The sequence below is a fragment of the Dreissena polymorpha genome, chromosome 4 (genome assembly GCF_020536995.1).
Source record: "Dreissena polymorpha isolate Duluth1 chromosome 4, UMN_Dpol_1.0, whole genome shotgun sequence".
NCBI lineage: Eukaryota > Metazoa > Mollusca > Bivalvia > Myida > Dreissenidae > Dreissena > Dreissena polymorpha.
In genome coordinates, this window is record NC_068358.1 from 123,087,979 (window position 1) to 123,109,388 (window position 21,410).

The 21,410-nt window shown below is 35.7% G+C and overlaps 2 protein-coding genes across 6 annotated transcripts in view; one reads left to right on the top strand and one right to left on the bottom strand.

Annotated features, from left to right (window-relative positions):
• The window catches only part of LOC127880233 (protein YIPF5-like), a 73,957-nt gene extending 63,461 nt beyond the window's left edge, over nt 1–10,496 (bottom strand). Inside the window, exons 1-2 of one of the 3 annotated variants that reach the window (XM_052427539.1) lie at nt 10,417–10,496; nt 2,544–2,661 (exon numbers count right to left, since the gene is read on the bottom strand). In XM_052427539.1, coding sequence (XP_052283499.1) covers nt 2,544–2,650 — 107 coding nt within the window. In that variant the 5' untranslated portion in view covers nt 2,651–2,661; nt 10,417–10,496. Of the gene's footprint in view, nt 1–2,543; nt 2,662–6,371; nt 6,425–10,126; nt 10,236–10,416 lie in introns of those variants that run through there. The other 2 variants (XM_052427540.1, XM_052427538.1) reach the window with 2 other exon arrangements.
• The window catches only part of LOC127880237 (60S ribosomal protein L9-like), an 87,733-nt gene extending 66,603 nt beyond the window's left edge, over nt 1–21,130 (top strand). The window contains exons 1-5 of one of the 3 annotated variants that reach the window (XM_052427547.1): nt 13,792–13,886; nt 14,051–14,101; nt 16,119–16,324; nt 19,401–19,614; nt 20,971–21,130. In XM_052427547.1, coding sequence (XP_052283507.1) covers nt 14,056–14,101; nt 16,119–16,324; nt 19,401–19,614; nt 20,971–21,074 — 570 coding nt within the window. In that variant the 5' untranslated portion in view covers nt 13,792–13,886; nt 14,051–14,055 and the 3' untranslated portion in view covers nt 21,075–21,130. Of the gene's footprint in view, nt 1–13,791; nt 13,905–14,050; nt 14,102–16,118; nt 16,325–19,400; nt 19,615–20,970 lie in introns of those variants that run through there. The other 2 variants (XM_052427548.1, XM_052427549.1) reach the window with 2 other exon arrangements.
• The last annotated feature ends 280 nt before the right edge of the window (nt 21,131–21,410 follow it).

The window sequence follows — 21,410 nt, forward strand, 5'->3', positions numbered from 1 at the left end:
AAATTGAGAATTATTAATTTATTCAATCAAACATCAGTGGACATCTGTCTTCAGGCTTCCTGAAAAGTCCCAAAAAGTGCCTGTCAACCGAACAGGCTGATGGAAAAGTTAGCCTGTCCAGACAAAAATTCACCTGACCGAACAGCGTGAGTTTATTACTGAAGAATTGAGTAAAGTTGAGCACATATTTATTGCAATGTGCAGCCTCATGTGCATAAGTACACTCGATAAAGTCAAACAAAACACTTGAGTGTTCTATTGATAACAGTGTATGATGGACAACAGTTTTAAACTCTAGTCAGACTCAAAACAAAATAACATAACAAGATTGGTGTTGCCTTCTTCATCCTAAAAGTCAAGACCATCGTCAGAATCTGTAAGAATCTCTTCCGCAGATACAAAAGTGACTTCGCAAAGCTTATTCCAATAACCTCAGTAATTATGTTATGTCTTAAACACATGTTAGGTCTTTCGATGTGCGCTAAAAACTAATTTCATCAATTCTAAAATGAATCTTATTTAAGATTGAAGAACTTCAGCAACACAATTTTTTTCATGTGTAGTTTTTTGTTACAACCTGTACATGGATACCGTAATAACTCTATGTTTTCGGACACTCTAAGTTTTTGGACACCCCTTTTTTTAGCAAAAATAATAATTTTTTGTGACTCTTAATTTTCGGACACACAAGTTTTCATCCATAATTAATGTCTCTAAGTTTTCGGACAGTATATTTTACAGTGCTATTTTACCAAATTTCGGTCCTGTTTTCTATATCTAATGACACTTCGATCATGGGGTTTTACAACCAGATTAACACCATAAGATATGGCAGGTGCCTGCCTGAGGGCAACGGACCATTACATTTGTGTTATTGGATAAATAACCTTGTAAACCGGTATTAAACAATGGTTTCGCCCGAAAGCATAAGCGTTATGACAATTACAACGGGAAGTGCCAATTAACAGTTCAATTATCTACCACAATGGTACTACTCTTCTCAGTAAAATAACTGTAACAAATACTAAACGCTTCAAAGTGTGATGCAATATTGCAAGTTTTACGAACAATTAAAGGTGTAAGACAACAACTATCGGAAATGAACAAACACAAACCTTGTAGTAACTTTCTGTCAAATAAATTACGCATTTAAAATTATTTAAAATGCAGTGCAAACATATATAACTGTAATTTATACTACAGAGCATGGTATTTTACAAGTGCGTGCTATTACCGGTAGTCATTGATACAATTTACGCTATTTTCGGACACTTTAATTTGCGACTCTAAGTTTTCGGACACCTGTATTTTGTGAATATTTTTCGTATCTAAGTTTTCGGACACGAATTTTTTTAAAATTATTTTTAAGTGTCCGAAAACATAGAGTAATTATGGTAGATGGTAATATGTCGGACCAATAAAATTGACGTTTTCGAAAAAACACCAAGGCAGAGCACTCTTGAGAAATAGTGACGCGTAAGTGTTCTAAATGACAACAAGATGTGTTTGTGAAACACTATGTCCCCCGTATATGACGTTTGACCTTGGAGGATGACCTTGACATTGACCCTTCACCACTCAAAATGTGCAGCTCCATGAGATACACATGCATGTCAAATATAAAATTGCTAGCTTCAATATTGCAGAAGTGACATTACATGAGCAATTTTGACCCATATATTTGACCTTGAATGATGACCTTGACCCTGACCTTTCACCACTCAAAATGTGCAGCTCCATGAGATACATATGCATGCCAAATATCAAGTTGCTATCTTCAATATTGCAAAAGTACTCATCAAATGAGCGATTTTGGCCACATATATTTGACCTCTGACCTTGAAGGATGACCTTGACCTTTACCTTTCACCACTCAAAATGTGCAGCTCCATGAGATACACATGCATGCCAAATATCAAGTTGCTATCTTGAATATTGAAATATTGCAAAAGTGTACATTAAATGAGCGATTTTGACACATATATTTGACCTTTGACCTTGAAGGATGACCTTGACCTTGACCTTTCACCACTCAAAATGTGCAGCTTCATGAGCATGCTAAATATCAAGTTGCTATCTTGAATATTGAAATATTGCAAAAGTGTACATTAAATGAGCGATTTTGACCCATATATTTGACCTTTGACCTTGAAGGATGACCTTGACCTTTCACCACTCAAAATGTGCAGCTCCATGAGATACATATGCATGCCAAATATCAAGTTGCTATCTTCAATATTGCAAAAGTTATTGCAAATGTTAAAGTTGGCGCAAACCAACAGACCAACCAACCAACAAACAGGGCAAAAACAATATGTCCCCCACTACTATAGTGGGGGACATAAAAAGGCTCAAACTTCACAAACAGAGTGATTCTATTGGGGTGTTTTCGTTCTTTTGGCAAGTATTAGACTTTTCAGTATTTAGTCATATTTTTTTTGGCCTGTCACTAGGACCGGCGATATAAGAAACTTCGCTGGACCGTAAATAATTTTGCTGGACAAGACTGGCGGTCCGGTCTTATCAGGAAGCCTGTGTCTTACTGCTCTTGGCCATAGCCTCCCTGTGCATAGCTCATGTCCGGATTCTGGCTCTGGTTCCCATAGTACTGGCCACTGTAGAACCCATCCTCTTGGCCGAAGTTTGACATTATTGTGCTACCTGAAACAGTCCCATACGAAAAACGGTAATGTCACAAAGGATGTAACAGGAGAAAATGAATAAAAATCTATCTATCTATCTCATAGTACTGCCTCACGCCTCTCACGAGTATTATGGGCAGGGTGCGCGTTGGCTGTTAGTAAAGTAAAAGAGTAAAAGCTGAGAAATATATCTTTCAGCAAATTAAGAATTTGTACAATAATAAGGATAGTGTTGTTAGGTTGTTAGGAGATTTAAAAGTCATGTAGTATACAAGGGATAAAAATGGATAAAAACAATTCCCATGGGTTTAGTGGCTAAGTTGGGCTACTGCCTGCTTGAAGCTCTCATGGTCAGGCAGCATTGCGACGGGGTGGGGTAACCTGTTCCACAATACTGTGGTGTGGGGGAAGAAAGAGTACTTAAAGTAATCGTAACCTGTATGGACTTGACGAAGACTGAGGGGATGCATGTGTCTGTTTAACCTGGTTGGGACTTCAAGATAAGATGGGAGGGATATGGCCACAAGATAGTGGTAGACTTTGTAGAAAAGGACGAGTTTGGCATCTATGCGTCTGTTCTCAAGGGTGCGCCAGTTGAGTGTATTTTGCAGTTGTGTGACACTGGTGTAATGGGAGAAGTCATTTTTTACCCATCTGACTGCTCGCCACTGAATCATTTCTATGTTGTGTTTGTTGACCTGAGTTTGTGGTGACCATACGGGGGAAGCATATTCAAGTTGGGGACGTACTAGTGTTTGATAGGATAGTGATTTGACCTTTTCATGTTTTGTCTTGATGTTACGTTTGAGAAGACTTAATGTTTTGTTTGCATTTGTTGTGATCCTGGAGATATGTGTGTTCCAACTTAAATCATGGCAAATGTCAACACCAAGGTATTTTGCGTCCTTAACTGGGGATAGGATTTGACCATGAAGCTTGTATTGGTGCGCAATGGGCTTACGATTCCGTGTGACATGGAGAACCTGGCACTTGCCAGGGTTAAACTCCATGTCCCATAGCTCTTCCCATTTCTCTAGTTTACGGAGATCGTCTTGTAACCTTTGACAGTCCGCCTCGGATGTCACTGTAAGATAGATGGCAGTGTCATCAGCAAAGAGGCGAACTTGGGATGTAACAAGGGAAGGGAGGTCATTCATGTATAGGAGGAAAAGGAGGGGGCCAAGGTTAGATCCCTGAGGCACTACAGAGGTAACTGGGACTTGGTCAGACTTAGTACCATCTACTACGACTGATTGGGATCTGCCGATTAGGAAGGACTGGATCCAGGATGTGGTCTGGTCAGAAGCACCATGTATCTTAAGTTTATGCAGTAAATTGAGGTGATTGACTTTGTCGAAGGCTTTACTAAAGTCTAGTAGGATTAGGTCTGTCTGTTTACCTGATGCAAGAGTTTTCGCTAAGTCATCTACTAACTCTATAAGCTGAGTCTCACAGGACCGCCTTTCGCGAAACCCGTGTTGCAGCTCATAGAGTATGCTGTGTTTGGTAAAATGTGTGGATAGGCTAGATGCGATAATGTGTTCTAGTAGTTTGCATAGGACACATGTGAGTGATATGGGCCTATAGTTTGCTGGGTCACTAGTGTTACCTTTTTTAAATTGAGGAGAGACGTTTGCCTTCGTCCAATCTGATGGTAGTTGACCAGAGTCTAAAGACTTTTGGAAAATCAGTGACACTAGGTCAAGGATCTCATGCCGGAGTTCCTTGAGGACAATGGGTTTGATCATGTCTGGGCCAGCAGCCTTATCTACTTTAAGGTTTTGAAGTAATTTCAAGACTCCTTTGGGGTCTATTTCTATCTTGGGCATGGTGGGATACGGTGAATTTCCTAGGGTATTTCTGCATAGCTGGGATAGAGACAGAGGGGAGACTCCTGAGAAAACAGATTGGAATTGCCGGTTTAGGATATTGGCTTTACCAAGGCTGTCTGAGATAAGGTTTCCGCTTGTCTGACATTTGAGTGGAGAAACACCTTGTGTGTCTTGTTTTGCCTTCTTTATGATGGAATACAACTTTTTAGTGTTGAATTTGCTGGAGTGAGTGTCTGCATGTTGTATATCTAGGATGTCTTCAATGTATAGTTCGTATGACCTTTTTATTTTGGATTGAATGAGGTGTTAGATTGTTCTGAATTTCCTAATGTAGGGGTTTTGACCTTTGTGTTTTTTTACGTTTTGGTAAAGGGAGTCCCTTTTCCTGATTAATCTTTTTATGTATTGGGTAACCCAGGGGAGAAATCTTTTGGAGCCTACTTTTTGATAGGGACAAATTTTGAGATACCTGCCTGGATAAGGGCCTTAAATTGGTTCCAGAGTTCATCCACTGATGAGGTATCTGTGTTTTGGAGGATGCTGACTTTTGAGGTATTGATAGAGGATTTGAGGTCATCCCATTTGGCTTTCTTAAATAATGGGATTTCCCTCGGGGCTTGCCTATTTATTTGGGGTTTTAATCTGGCCTGGGCAATAACTAAGTCATGGTCGGAGATACCTACTTGGACATTAACATGGCTGACTAATGTTAGGTTGGAAGTTAGAAACAGGTCCAGTGTGTTATCATTTCGGGTGGGCTTGTTGACCATTTGTGTGAGGCTGTGATCATTGAGGATTTCAAGCAGCTTGTCAGAAGACTGGGGAAGGCTACAGTTAGGTTTGGTTATTGGGATGTGATCACAGTCCCATGATAGTTTGGGGGTGTTAAAGTCACCAAAGATCCATTTGGTTCCTTTAAGGGGTCTTGTGAGTTCAAGTGACCTGCCAAACTCCGTGATTCTCTGAAGATCATTTTCGTTTGGTCTGTAATAGGCAGCAACATACAAGGGTTTGGACATATTCATATTTATTTTCACTCATAAAATTTCACAAGATGTGGTGAGTTGTTGCTGCACTGAAGAAATAAATTAATTTTTGACCAGAATGAATACATCACCTCCTTTACCTTTTTTCCTGTCATTACAGTAGGGCGAGTAGCCTAGGGAGGATGGGAAGATTTCGCTTGTGAGATGGTCTTCATTTAACCAGGACTCGGTGCCAACAACAATATCAGGGTGGTGGGTATCAAGTAGGACGTGGAACTCTTGTTTTTTGTTTACAACAGATTGACAGTTCAAAAACAAGACCCTTAGGTTGGCATAGGGTGGGATTTTAGATTTTACCTTGCCTTTTATTATAACAGGAGTTGGATTTTCATGGGGTAGTGATGAGAAGCTATTTGGTTGACTGGTGGGGGAGCTGGAGGTGCTGGATATGTTTGATATGTTTATGGAGTCGCAGTGGGTGCACATCCATGAAAACGAGACATCTAGATTAAGGAGGTGATTGTATGTGTTGTCTCCAACACCTTGGCATGCAATATGGTGCTAAGTTTGACATTCGTCACACTCTAAGGCTTGATCAGAGTCTAGAACATCGATGCCACAGCTTCCACGTGGATAACTGGGCTCTGGGCCTGGATTAAGCGCGATGTCTGCTGAGAGGGATAGTAGGAGTAGGCTCAAATAGGCTAGGGAGGAATAACCCTGAGGTTTTACACGGGCGTTTGATCTGCTGGACTTTTTCAAGCGTAGCAATAATGAGCACAAACCCGTAAAACGATGTGTAACAAGGTGATTTGGCCTAATAAAAAGGTGAGGTTGGGTAGTGTCCAACTCATTTGGGGTCATAAATATCCTAAGAACCACTGACAATACTGAAAGGGTGACTGAAATACCTGTAAACATGGTTGTAAACTAATGTGGTAGTAACAGGATGTTTACCTCCGGGAGTTGGCGCAAAATATGGCGGTGTCAGGGTACGTATCACCTAGTCAAAATAGGCATGTGAAAAAGGTGTAAATTGCACATTTTCAAGGGAATTTCTCTGCTTCGTGAATGGGAATAGTCTCAAATATACAAATGTTTACCATTAATTACCAATGAAATATAAAATAATAGCTGGAAACAATAGTTTGCAGAAATTTTTCTTCAGTCAGAGGAAGACGTGTTAGTTGACCAACGCATGCGCACTCGATTCCTATCTTTAAAATTCAATGTTTTAACTGAAAAACAAGGGACAAAATTGTCACAAAATCAGGTTTTCATTGTGAAAAAAAATCTGATAAAGGGAGACAACTCAAACTGAACTTTTGAAATGAACAAACAAAATTAACCCCCTTTGTAAGTTTGTTTTAAAATAAATCTATTTTTAGTTGTGGCGACCTTGACATTGGAGATATTGACGTGATTCTATCGTGCGACACACCGTCCCATGATGGTGAACAAATGTGCCAAATGATTTTAAAATCTCATAATGAATGACATAGTTATAGCCCAGACAAGCTCATTTATGGCTATTTTTTACCTTTGAACTCAAAGTGTGACCTTGAACTTGGAGATATTGACGTAATTTTTTCACGCAACACACCGTCTAATGATGGTTAACAAATGTGCCAAATGATTTTAAAATCTCACAATGAACGACAAAGTTATGGCCCGGACAAGCTTGTTCCGCCCGCCCGCCAGCCCGCTAGCCAGCCAGCCAGCCAGCCCGCCCGCATTCGCCAATCTAATTACCAGTTTTTTCCTTCGGAAAACCTGGTTAAAAACTATTATATAAAGAAGCTTTTATCTGGTCTGTACTTTGTGACATAATTATGGATGGTACAGGGTTCCGCCGAGGCCGCAAAATTGCCGCAAAATTGCCATTTTACAGCATAATTTTTTAAATGCCGCAAAAACCTTGCAAAGTTGCGATTTATGTCCCACGAAAATTGTGTAAGATAAATTGTAAGTCAGGGCTTCCGCTGTCGTTCGCCAAATTCGCCGTTGGCGAAAGTTTCGCAAATTCGGCGAATAAAATTCTCGGTTGGCGAAAATGCTCGGCGAAACGTTTTTAAAATTCGGCGAATAAAATTCTCGGTTGGCGAAAATGCTCGGCGAAACGTTTTTTGCCTGTCAAGTACCATCCCAGATAGTAAACTCTTTAACCGTCAACTGTGCGTCAATACATCATCGTGTTATTAACCAGAAAATTTGATACGCAGTCTGCTGCAACACCGGTCAGAACCGGTCATCGAAACAAAGCAAACTTGCTGGTGCATTGTGTACTGGCAGTGACGTCACCATCTATGTATAGAACGCTTGCTGGTGTGAAAACAAAAGGTGTTATCGTACATCTTATCGGCTAAGATATAAAACAATAAACACTGATTAAAGACTGCTACCGATTCCAATCAATTTGAGTAATAGCAGTTAGCGAATTATCAACTAAGTCACACAATGAACGCAAGTAAAGAAATTGATTTTGATTTCAAGTAGTTTGTTAATTGTTTGCAATGTTTGTTAAAGATCATAGTCTTAATGTGTTGCAATTGTGAATGACGACAGGTTTATGGGAATATAAGCCTAAACATTGTCAGAATTGCGTTTTCCACTATGGCAACCTTAGGCAATAAGCGTCCTTTGGACGCTGACGAATGTATTGAATCGGTCTAAAAAAAAAATCAAATCTGACAATAGATCGTTCAAAGATATTTGGCTTTCGGAATTCATGTGGTTAGATTATAACGCAAAATCAAAAATGATGTTTTGCAAAATATGCATACAGTTTCAAAAATCAAATTCATTCACACCTGGGTGTAGTATGTTGAAAAAAGACAACATTTCAAAACACGAAAAATCAAAAGGTAATAAAAAAGAATGACAATCATTAATATTAAAATGTATATACATGAATATTGTTTATATTATTAATAATATATTAAAAATAACAATAATAATTTATGTTCATAATAAATATATATTGACACTTTTCAAAATGAGCTTTTTGTTTTGAAATTAAGCATATTTGATTTTGTTTATTTCAGATCGCAAAGAGGCCTCACAAGCGTCTATAGTCTGAAAACATCTATGACAAATGCGCAGGCTGCAGCAATATCCAAAAGTGAAGCGGCTGTGTGTCGGCTATGACTAATGTGTACTTTGCTGCACAACTGTGTTTTTTTGTTATGCACACATGATGATTATAGTAATAAACATATTAAAGTTCTTTGTTTAGTTTCTTCTTTAACACTACTGTAGCCTATACAACAGGCGGTTCCGAATGCTTTGCTAATACTTTGGCTACAGTTTCTAAAATTTGGCTACAAAAAAATCCAGTTGGCTAAAATGTTGGCTACAGAAATTTTTGGGCCAGGGGAAGCCCTGCTTTAAGTAATGTGAAAAAAAATGGGGATGGAAATCAAATTTCATTTAATATAATGGAGTTATTTGCTGTTTGTTACTCGTTTTGCAAACAAAGGAGTTACATTTTTAGTTAATAAAAAGTATTTAAAATCCATTAGTTTGTGTCTCAAAAGTAAGGGAAATGTCCCCAAGGTTTCATGAGCTGTAAGACCTTTGTCCCACCTCATTTGATACCTTGATAGAAAACTGATTGTATCTGAGAATGACAACTAGCTCTTAATGTAGGAAAACTGCCTTTCACTCAGGGCTCGAATTTAACTTTTTTTCCTACTTGCAAAACATTGCGAGCAGCTTTAATACCAACTCGCAAAATCAAAAACATTCTCGCAAATTTTGCTGAAAACATAATTTAATTTCATTTTTGTATTCAACAGTTAACTTTGCGTTATCTTTCGTATTGTTATTTCAATCTGTGGGCAAAAAGAAACTAGTAATTTTTCGCTTCGACGCCATGTCTGTTCAAGTTCAATGAACACGTGTGGATTAGTCGACTGTTTAACATTCTTTGTACCAATACCATCCTGGTATCTGTACTATAAGTATACTAGTCTATATACAAGGTGCGCGCTTCCGCATACGGGTATTAGGAGGTTCTATGACATATGGTTTAGCGTTCAGGATGTCGAACGCATTAAGCAATATTACTGTTGTTTTTTCACTATTTCGTTACTCGCAAAAAATTACTAGTGGCTTAAAACTTAACTCGCAATCGGTATTTTTCACATATGCCAATCTTCAGACCCTTTGCAAGCAACATTGGGTAGGCGATGGCAAACTAGAAAACAAACAAATATTATAAGGACCTATATTATTGACTTAAATCAATGCAGTGAGCACAACTGACTCTCAAAGGCAGACAACTGTCTATATATCCATAGATTCGATGCATTTGATACCTTAAATAGCTATACAAAAATAGATTTCCAGAAAATTAGGCATCACCTATAATCATGCCATTTAGAAAAGTGTAAACTAATCATCATTGCAAGTTCTAAAAAGCTGAATAAAAAAGTTTGCATTCAACAAGATTCTTACTTCAGACATTGTGGCGCAAAATATAATATGCAGAAAAGGACAACTCTGGCTCCTTATATGAACAGCATATTTCTAATTACATGTGTACAATAAACTTTTCATTATTATTAATAAGATTAAGAAACGCTTCATAATTTTACAAATTTCTATTCACTGTTAACATGGTTTATTATCCATTAAAAACAATATTTTACATATTTGTTCTTACATAGACTGATATTATGCTAATTTTAATGTAGGCACAGATTTTCCGTCTCTAAAGTTTTATGACAAAAATTGTCATTTTGCCAAACAGGGAACAAGTCCCTTTAATAGTTACATGATACAACCGTTTTATCCGAAAATAACTATCCGATTTTAAAACAAGTTCACAAATGTTTGTTTTCTTACTGAAGCAAAGACCGACAAAACTAATTATTCAAAGCTTTATATTTAAGAAGAAAAACTATTTTAAAATGAAATTGAAAGAAACCTGTCACAAAGTGGTGAACAGCTTACTTTTAAATTGATTTTGCGAAGACACGTAAAATATAGTGTATCCTAACCGCGTAGCTTGATTTGAGTTATACTTAAATAGAATCGATTAAGAAATTTGCTAAATAAATTAACCTTTTCGTAAATATGACGAAACACATTAGCTTTCATGTATATCTGACTTTTATCTGTACATGTTTTCACGCAATAACGACAGCAACAACATCTAAAGCAAATTTTGGGATTAATGTAAAAAAAGTATTGTGCACATAATTGCATAAATATATTTACACTGATATTCACATGTGAACAGTTAACAACACATATGCACATTCTTTCTTTGCCCGTGCGCACGAGCATGAGCATATGGGACAATCGCGTTTAATGTGAAAGATAAATACGACTATCTCAAGAGCAATATATATCACATTTATATCACCGAAAACAAATTCTAGCAACGAAAGCCGTGAAATATTCACGTTTTGCCGCAAACGTGCCAATTTAAATTCCCGTAGGCTACAACTAGTTGCAGGTCGTTCTTTTTTCAACCATTTTTCTAACACACAATTAATACAATTTTGATAAAATCACTTTGTTAGTAGACCAAAAAGTTCGTTGTGTGTGATGTAATGATTGGGAAATAAATGAGTTACACGTTATCTACAAGCTGGTGTTCAAATACGTGGCCGTTTAGATTATCGAGAAGAAAGCAAACATTTCATTGAACGTCAAATCGTTTGTATAAAACAGAAAAAAACTTAGATGTGTTTCATTCGATCAGACAGCGCAAGAAAAATAACATGTGAAAGAAAATAAATTATATTCGCATACTTCATTTCGCAGGTGAGGTCCAATGTATTTGTTATTCACGTGCTCTAATATGCTTTTAAACATGTATTTATGTGCTTTACCTGCCTTAATATCTTAAATTTATATTAGGTCTGCTATGCTTTGTTTTAAGTGTTTAAATGTGTATAATATATGTGTAAATATTTAACCATGCAAGATAACTTTAATGTAATTTTAGGTATCTTACCCTTTTTCTTATATGTATGTGTTTGTTGCATGCAAAATATTATGTTCTTAATGTGCACTTGTACTTAATTTGTGTTTTATGTGCTTTAACCATGTGCTTTAACATGTACTTAAAATGCTTATATAATATGCTTAATCTTTCTTTTAGCTTTTAGGTATCTACCCTTTGTCTTATATGTATGTGTTTTGTTGCATGCAAAATATTATGCTCTTAATGTAAACTTGTTCTTAATTTGTGTTTTGTGTGCTTTAACTATGTGCTTTAACATGTACTTTAAATGCTTATATAATATGCTTAATCTTTCTTTTAGCTTTTAGGTATCTACCCTTTGTCTTATATGTATGTGTTTTGTTGCATGCAAAATATTATGCTCTTAATGTTAACTTGTTCTTAATTTGTGTTTTATGTGCTTTAACATGTACTTTAAATGCTTATATAATATGCTTAATCTTATTTTAGCTCATTTATACTTGTTATACTATATACATTTGTTTGTCGGGAAATAGCTCATGAGCTAATGTTTACTGTTGTTCATATCCGACTTAAATAAAGATTCTTGTATCTTGTGTCTTAAGGAAACCATATCTGCGCGTGTTCAATAAGTGTCAGAGGGTAATTAAATGATTTCTTTCATAATGATCTCAAATAGCAAGATATTTAGATGTTTAACTTTCTTTATGATGTTGTATACAATAAACTAGGTACTAGGTAATTCTGAGAGAAGTATACAAAGATTTCAGGTATAAGCAATTTAACAATTACACAACTTAATATTCAAATTATGATCACTTTACCGTAATAGTTTTATTCTTCTTGTTTTGTACATTAAGAAATTAGGCAGAGCTCAGAACAAATTTAGGCTCACATCTCTTTGAAATTCATTTCAAATTAAACTAGCTTTTCTGCAATTATGCTTCATAAATTATGGAAAAATAAAACAGAATGTTAAATAGTGTTTCAATGCTTATTAAATTGTCAAAAAAGTTAATTATTTAAATGTAACACATGAAAAGAATAATTTAAGAAAATTAGTAAATATCCAAATTCAGTGCGAAACAGATCTAAGTGAACAATTTTATCAATATTTGTTATTAGTTTTCATCAATTACAAAATATTATCTGTTCTGGAGGTTTCCAAATACAAATTTATTATTTTTTGTAAAATATATTCCTCAAATATTGATAGAAGTTTCATTAAAAAAAATTCTTAACGCTTACTACCTGAATGCGAAAGAGCTCTAAGTAGCACTTTACTGCACATAGAATCTTTTTGCACTAAAAAATATATTTAATTTCACTTAGAGCTTTAGGACAAATTTCTATTTTACTTTTTATATGATTGCCTGGAACTATGATATTTTAATACATGATGGTCATGGGTGTTGCGATACAAAATATACAAAAAAGTCATTTTGTGAAAAAATGTCTGTTACAGCCGTTTTGCTTTCACCTTTCGTTTTGTATTTGAGGCTGTTTCCATAAATAATAAAGAAGTAACTTTTTACAGCTTTAAAGATTTTTTTTACAATAAATAACTCAGAAAAAAAGTTTATCAATTACAGAATAATTATTGATTTAATATAAAATGGCTCCTTTGTAATGTTTAAATGCTACAATTTTCAATCGACAAGTATTAACCAGTAAAGACCAGTAATGACCAGTATTGACCGGTTTTAACCGGGTATTGACCTCCGCACCGGTCAATACTCAATTGACCGGTCAATATGCCAACCATGAAATTACATCATTTTTACTACACTACATTTAGTTTGCTCGGCCATTTTTATATTTCCAATTTGACACCAGCAAATCGTTTCAAAGAGGCAAAAACCTATAACATGTTTAGCAAATGTGGTTTCTTAAATTGCACGGCTGTTGGCGGTGTCTTCTTTGGATTTTTTTGTTTTTCCGAATTGTTGAATTAAATATTTTAAGATTAAATGGGCTTTTTCACGTTTTGGTAAATTGACAAAATAAAAAAAGCGTTTCAGATTCGCACATTTTCGTTGTAGTTCTGATATTTGTGAGGAAACAGTAATAATGAACATTTACCATGCTCTAAAATATCCATTATATGCATCTTTTGACTATATAAAAACCTGAAAATTATAAAGCATTGCAACGATTGAATAATTTGGAGAGTTCTATTGTTGTCGTTATATTTTGTGATATTACGTGGTCACCAGTTCGAGCCCAGTTGAGGGTTACTTGTTTCTTTCTTTTATTTTATTCATGTTGTTTTTACTGAAGCTTTTAAGATCCAATGTTTACATTTATCATTATAAATCATTTAAGGACAATCTTTAATACATGCCAAAATCTGTGAAAAGGCCCCCTGTAAGTAAAAAATTCGTTAACAATTATACTTCAAACTTCGTTGAGTGTAGCCTTTACAAACAACAGGCTAATCAATTACTGCTATGTTACTTCCTTTTCCGGTCAAAACTTCGCTGAGCAGGTACATTATACATACAATGTAAACATATCTTCGATTATCTTGTCATCTGCTGGTTGATTCGGGTATTTTATATTTACGTCACGAAATTTAGTCATATCCTTACATAAAAGTGTTTGTTAAAATTGATATACTAATCAGTTTATGATACAATTGCCTATTTTCAGAAGCAATGAAGACTCGGCTGACAACACAGACGATCAAAATTCCTGATGGAGGTCAGGCTTTGAAAACTATCAGACATACATTTATCTATTTGCATGTCAATGTGTGTGATTATCCTCAAGCTGTTTTTGTTTTGCAATTCAATCACTGTTGTGATAAATCTCATTTAACAACATCATCGCCCAATGACCCACTAATTTAATAGTTTGCTTTGACAGGAAATCCACTGTTATTTTGCTTGTCCTGTCCTTAATTTATTCACTTGTTATGCTGTTTAAACATTGATACATGAAACCGTTTGTTGAGTTGTGTTTAACTTAATGTAGGTAATGAAATGACTGTCAAAACAACGTAACGTCGTTGGTAGTAAAATTAGCTGAAATAATTCGCGTTCAGAAAAAATCTGAACGCTGAAACTCCGGTCTGCAAAAACCATAACGAAAAATAAATACAATACTATTATATCAATATGCTTAAAATTGCAAAATAACATTACCAACTCATAAAGTTTTAGTTAATTAGTCCATTTTTACCTCAAATAGCGTCGATTTGATGTTAAAAGGCATAATTTGTTTCAGTTAAACTTCTGCTTAAATCGAAATACAATCACTGACCTCTCGCCATGTTATGAAATATTTAAATATCAACCAATCAGAAGAAGGCATTACGGTGTAATAGGCTGCGTTATCGATTAAAATCTACCTGCCGTATACAGCGGGCACAGCGATTGGAATTGAAAATATAAGTAGTGTGTTGATTTAAATTGGTCAGGCGTGCAAAATTGAAAGAGTCAATACATAATTCTTACGGAACATTATTGAGAAATGAATTATCTACACAGGTATGTAAATATTATTGCAATCCGTTGATATTAACTGTCTGATATCGGGGCTTGAATGTTGCGCACCAAATTCCTTGCGCATCAATATAGACAAAGAAGGAAAACTCTCGCTATTAAAAAGATAGAGTGGACTATTGACGCCAAGAGTCTGCAAAAGCAAAAATCATCAAAAGACTCTTAGGCGGCAATTTATATTGACTAGTAGTAAAATATAGCATGCACACATATTAGTCAATATAAATTGCCGCCTTAAGAGTCTTTTGATGATTTTTTCTTTGGCAGACTCTTGGCGTCAATAGTCCACTCTATCTTTTTAATAGCGAGAGTTTTCCTTCTTTGTCTATATTGATGCGCAAGGAATTTGGTGCGCAACATTCAAGCCCCGATATCAGACAGTTAATATCAACGGATTGCAATAATATTTACATACCTGTGTAGATAATTCATTTCTCAATAATGTTCCGTAAGAATTATGTAATGACTCTTTCAATTTTGCACGCCTGACCAATTTAAATCAACACACTACTCACATTTTCAATTCCAATCGCTGTGCCCGCTGTATACGGCAGGTAGATTTTAATCGATAACGCAGCCTATTACACCGTATGCCTTCTTCTGATTGGTTGATATTTAAATATTTCATAACATGGCGAGAGGTCAGTGATTGTATTGCGATTTAAGCAGAAATTTAACTGAAACAAATTATGCCTTTTAACTTCAATTCGACGCTATTTGAGGTAAAAATGGACTAATTAACTAAAACTTTGAGTTGGTTATGTTCTTTTGCAATTCTAAGCATATTGATATAATAGTATTGTATTTAATTTTCGTTATGGTTTTTGCAGACCGGAGTTTCAGCGTTCAGATTTATTCTGAACGCGAATTATTTCAGCTAGCACACATATATTTAGTTGGTGGTGGTCTTTGTGATAGTTGTTGTGAATTATCTTGAGATTGAACTAAAAATTTACAATTAAAAGTAGGTGACAATCACATGATTTTTAGAATAATCATTAAAGGTTATGTTTTAAACTTCAAGTTATGGTGACAATTCAAAGCTGACTAGCATTTGCTTTTAGAAATTACAGTTTGTCACATCCTGTAACCAGCATTGTTAACTCTGCAATGAATTGGAAATCTTCAATATGCACTTTCAAAATTATCTGTGCTAGAATTAATTCATTATATTCCAATTTCGTTTTTTACTGCAAGACTTATTTTTGTTTCAGTTGAAGCAAAGGTCAGGTCCCGTAAGGTTATTGTGAAAGGATCTCGTGGAACTCTGTCCCGTACATTTAAGCATTTGGCCGTCGACATCACCATGGATGGCAAGAAGAAAATTAAAGTTATTAAGTGGTTTGGCAAGCGCAAGGAATTGGCTGCAGTCAACACCGTTTGCAGCCACATTAAGAACATGTTCAAAGGAGTAACTAAGGTAACTTCAACGTTTTTTAAACTTTGGTCTTCTATTGTAGACAATGTTTTCATCATAAAATGATAATAATTGTTAAGTTCATAACCTGATGGCTATGAAGACAAACAAGTTAGTTTTGCACACTAGGATACAATTGTTTGTGATGTGTTGTTCAGTATAAAACACAAGACAAGAATGCAGTATCTTGTCACATTTACAAATTAAGCATGTTCCTTATGGCGCTGTTATGAGGTTTTAAGATGAAAAGGCCACATTTGCTCATTTGTAGCCATTTACTAATTTGGCGAATGGCAGCGCAAGCCAATACAAGAATGAAATATTTTCTCAGATTAATGTTTTAAGCAGGTAAACATTCTCTGTTCTTTTTTGTTTGACCATGTTAGGACTGGGGCTGGGTCCTTTTGGATTGGGAAAAATCGCAGTGCTTTGATAAAATTGGACAATAGCTATTGTTGTTTTGCTAACAGATGCTTCAAAATTGAGAATTAAAGTGTTATCAATATTATTTGTTCTAAGGTTCAACTTATAATAGAGCTGGATGGGAGATGAACTAAATGTTGATAAAAAAATATAATTATTATTTTGTTAACATTCAATTGGGAATTGTTAGGTCCCTTTTGGGGAAAATGTATACTTTTTCCATTGGGAATGGGGCCGGCTACCAGCCCTGAATTTCAACGGGACAAATTTTTGCTGTATGTAAGTTTTTATCCCCCCACTTTATTGGTATATGTTAGGTGCACTATATAACCAGTTACCCATAAAATGTGAGTAAGTTTCAGGGCTATAGATAACTTTTGGGGTATATTGGGTAATTCAACCCCTGTTTTTGACAACAATAGGGTTTTTGTAAATTCAATAGTTTTAGCAAAAAATTTCACGGCCTACTTTTGAGCTTAATTGGCTTTTTCAACCCCGGTGTTTTAACTCGATTGGGTAATTTAGCAGTGTTTTTTTTCACAAATAGGGGAATGGTGGCGGGGCCCGTCCAAAAGGGGAAAAACGCGTCGTTTTTTAGGAAAAGGGGAAAATAAAAAATTCACTGTTCTGAAATTTATTATATGAATACACATGAATGTATGAATGTAATATTCACAGCTGAATTTCTCTGTCCTTTTTCTAAAATATATACCAATGATTGTTTCAACATTAGTTTCAAACAGTTAAGCCTTCATGCACAGTCTCAGTTTTTCTAGCCATTTTGAGTCTAATTGGAACTTTCTAATCGATAAAATGGCAAATGTGAGCATTTTTTTATCAATAAAATGGACCAAATTCGAATGTTTTTATCATCAAATATTGACACAATATATATAGATACATCAGGCCTTTTTCTGGCCATTTTCGGAAAAGCATGAAATTCATATGAAAAGTACACTGATTTGGGAAATACTAATCTAATGTAACTCTTTATATTAATTCAAAATCATATAATATTATGAATTTGTTATATACTTTGTTAGTTGTTATGAAATGAATATTTATCATAAGAGAGTTCTTTCTAAAAAAAAAAAAATTGTGGAGGGGATTTTTTTCTACAAAATCGGGGAAAAAATATATACGTACTCTTTTTTGAGGGGAATGGAGCCCAATATTGGCCCCGAAATTGCCATAAAAAAAACACTGTTTAGGGAATGAAATATAATGTAAAAAAAATCAACTAAGGTACTATATTATTTGTACAAATGGAATTCAAAAAGGTACCTGTACATAACAACAAACAATTACTGAATTTCTGATCAAAGTTCATTCATTTTTGTGTTGAAAAAGACCGGGTTTGTGAAAATCGCTGCACAATTGATGAAGTCATGGCTGTTCAAATCATTCCTCGTTTTCAGGTCATTTTGAGTTTAATACATTGAAAATGAAAGTAAAAATCGGTCGGGTCGACGAATAATTACAATAATACCCCAAAGATTGATAACCGCTTGAAAGACTGCCTTCTTTTTATGCTCCCCCAAAATTTTTGGGGGGAGCATATAGTCGCCGCTTCGTCTGTCCGTGTGTGTGTCCGTCCGTCCGTGCACAATTTTTATCCGGGCTATTTCTCAGCAATTAATGACCGGAGTTCAATTAAATTTTATGGGAAGCTTCACTACCAAGAGGAGATGCATTGTGTACACACCGGTCTTACTGACCTGTGTACTAACGCAAAAGGAATTGTGGATAGCACTTCTTTTACGAGTGAAAGCGAAAGTAGGTCAGGTTATCGTGCTTCTGATAATCACTATCAGTCTTAATAGAGATTCAAATCACATTTAAACATTATTAAATAACATTTCTTTAAACAACATTCCATTTTAAACACACAATAAAAAAAACGATTTTTCTTTCATTATGAACCTTTTCATTCCTACGCAGAACTACTTTGGCGGAAGCATAATTCCCCAAACCAGGAGAATGTGATGCGTCTTAGTATAGAGGTGACAATAACGTAGTGATGTCACCATCTATGTATAGAATGAGAGGAGATGTGCATATTATCAGCTGGTTTTGGTTGGATGATTTTTCACAGAGTTGTGGCCCTTTGAAATTTTCTATAACTGTACATATAGTGCAATTCTTGTCCCTTCAACTACTAGACGTTTCCTTTTATCTGAATATATAGTGCAATATTGTGACCAAAAAAAACTTCCGGGAGCATCACCCGTCTCCGACGGTTTCTTGTCTTCATAGGACGGCATATAAACTGTCCAGTACATTTTTGTACAGAAAATAACCAGTCTAAAAAATACGCCGGGTGTTCGTTAGAATTGCATTTCGTGACACAAGGTTTTTTACGGGAATTACGTTATTAAAATTGTATTTGCGTTTTTGTACGCTTTATGTTGAATTTATTTACGTTTTGGGGTTGTTTTTTTGCGTAATAACGCAAATATGCTCGTTATCTATAGCCCTGAAGTTTACAATCAGCTATTGTATGACTGAAAATACTAATGAATTTTGTTAATGATTCAAACAAAGTTAATACCTTGAACCCATGCAATAACGTCCTCTGACTGCCCATAATAAGAATTAAATGTGTAGAACTACTCCCAAACTGCTCTTTTATAAGCATGGATTATTTTTTTGCAAGGGCTACTTGTACAAGATGCGCTCTGTTTATGCTCACTTTCCCATCAACGTGGCTGTGGCTGAAGACAAGAAGTCAATGGCGATCCGCAACTTCTTAGGTGAGAAGTTCACACGTCACGTCAACATGTTGGATGGAGTCACCGTCAATGTTGCTGCCGGCGCTAAGGACGAGTTCCATGTGCAGGGAAATGATGTTGAACTTGTGTCAAGATCAGGTATGCTATAGTGGAACGGATGTTTTTATCTTAAAAAAAACCTTTTTGCAACTTTTGGCCGAATCTATTTATGGGGGGGATACGCGTGAAACGCTAGACTTGCGTGAACATGTATGCGTTCTATTGGCAGTTTGCGGGGAAATATTACCAAGTATAATTAAACATACACACTTGTGTTGTTATGTTATTGAAGTACTGTATTCAACTGAGTTTAAATAAATATATTTAATATGTTAACATTTCAATATCTTCCATGCCATTACAGCAAACTGTATATTGTTACACAAGAAAATCCAACATGTGTATGCTAAAATTATAATGGTAAACATCACACATGTCACTGTTACAAGAAGTGACTATATTGTTGATACTGTGTTTTAAGCTGTTGTTAATCTATCACGAAACATATTACAGTTTCATTGTGAAACAAAAAAAATTCTTGTTACTTATGAGCTCTACTATTTAGAGAATATTCAGAGCTATACAACTCGCCCAACAGTCAGCATATTCAGAGCTATATTACTCACCCAACAGTCCGCATATTCAGAGCTATATTACTCACCCAACAGTCCGCATATTCAGAGCTATATTACTCACCCAACAGTCAGCATATTCAGAGCTATATTACTCGCCCAACAGTCAGCATATTCAGAGCTATACAACTTGCCCAACAGTCAGCATATTCAGAGCTATACAACTCACCCAACAGTCAGCATATTCAGAGCTATACAACTCACCCATCAGTCAGCATATTCAGAGCTATACAACTCACCCAACAGTCCGCATATTCAGAGCTATACAACTCACCCAACAGTCAGCATATTCAGAGCTATACAACTCGCCCAACAGTAAGCATATTTAGAGCTATACAACTCACCCAACAGTCAGCATATTTAGAGCTATACAACTCACCCAACAGTCAGCATATTCAGAGCTATACAACTCACCCAACAGTCAGCATATTCAGAGCTATACAACTCACCCAACAGTCAGCATATTCAGAGCTATACAACTCGCCCAACAGTCAGCATATTCAGAGCTATACAACTCACCCAACAGTCAGCATATTCAGAGCTATACAACTCACCCAAAAGTCAGCATAGTCAGAGCTATACAACTCACCCAACAGTCGGCATATTCAGAGCTATACAACTCGCCCAACAGTCAGCATATTCAGAGCTTTACAACTGGCCCAACAGTCAGGGGCTGCATCTGAGTAATTCTCTGTTTATGGTAAACGTGCAACATCTCCATATCACTTTTCTACCGCAAGTATTAAATAGAAATTCACAAGTATTTGATGTTGATTAAAAAAATCAATATCAATAAGTAGCGTTTATAATTGATTGTTTACAGCTGCCCTGATTCAACAGTCCACCGCAGTGAAAAACAAGGATATCCGAAAGTTCTTGGATGGCATCTATGTGTCAGACAAGACCACTGTGGTTCCAGACGACTAGACATTTAGGTGATCATGTTTCATGTCATTGGAAATAAAGAGAGAACTGAAGAGAGATATCCATACTTGTTATTAATGAAGTTAATCTGGTGTTTAAATTCCAGAAAAAAAACTGGATTTCGCTCACATTCATATTTTGCATGGCTAAGCCAACTCAACAAAGCGGTGAATAAATTTATGTAATGTCAACCTTTTGTTGTAGCATGGCAGTTTTGATACCAGCGACATTTTCTCACAATTTTGCATATTGATTTTATCTAACAAAATTACTGAATGCTCTTATGTTACAGTGTTGTTTTTTTTATGAAGTATTCGGAGTTATTCGGCCCCATTCCCC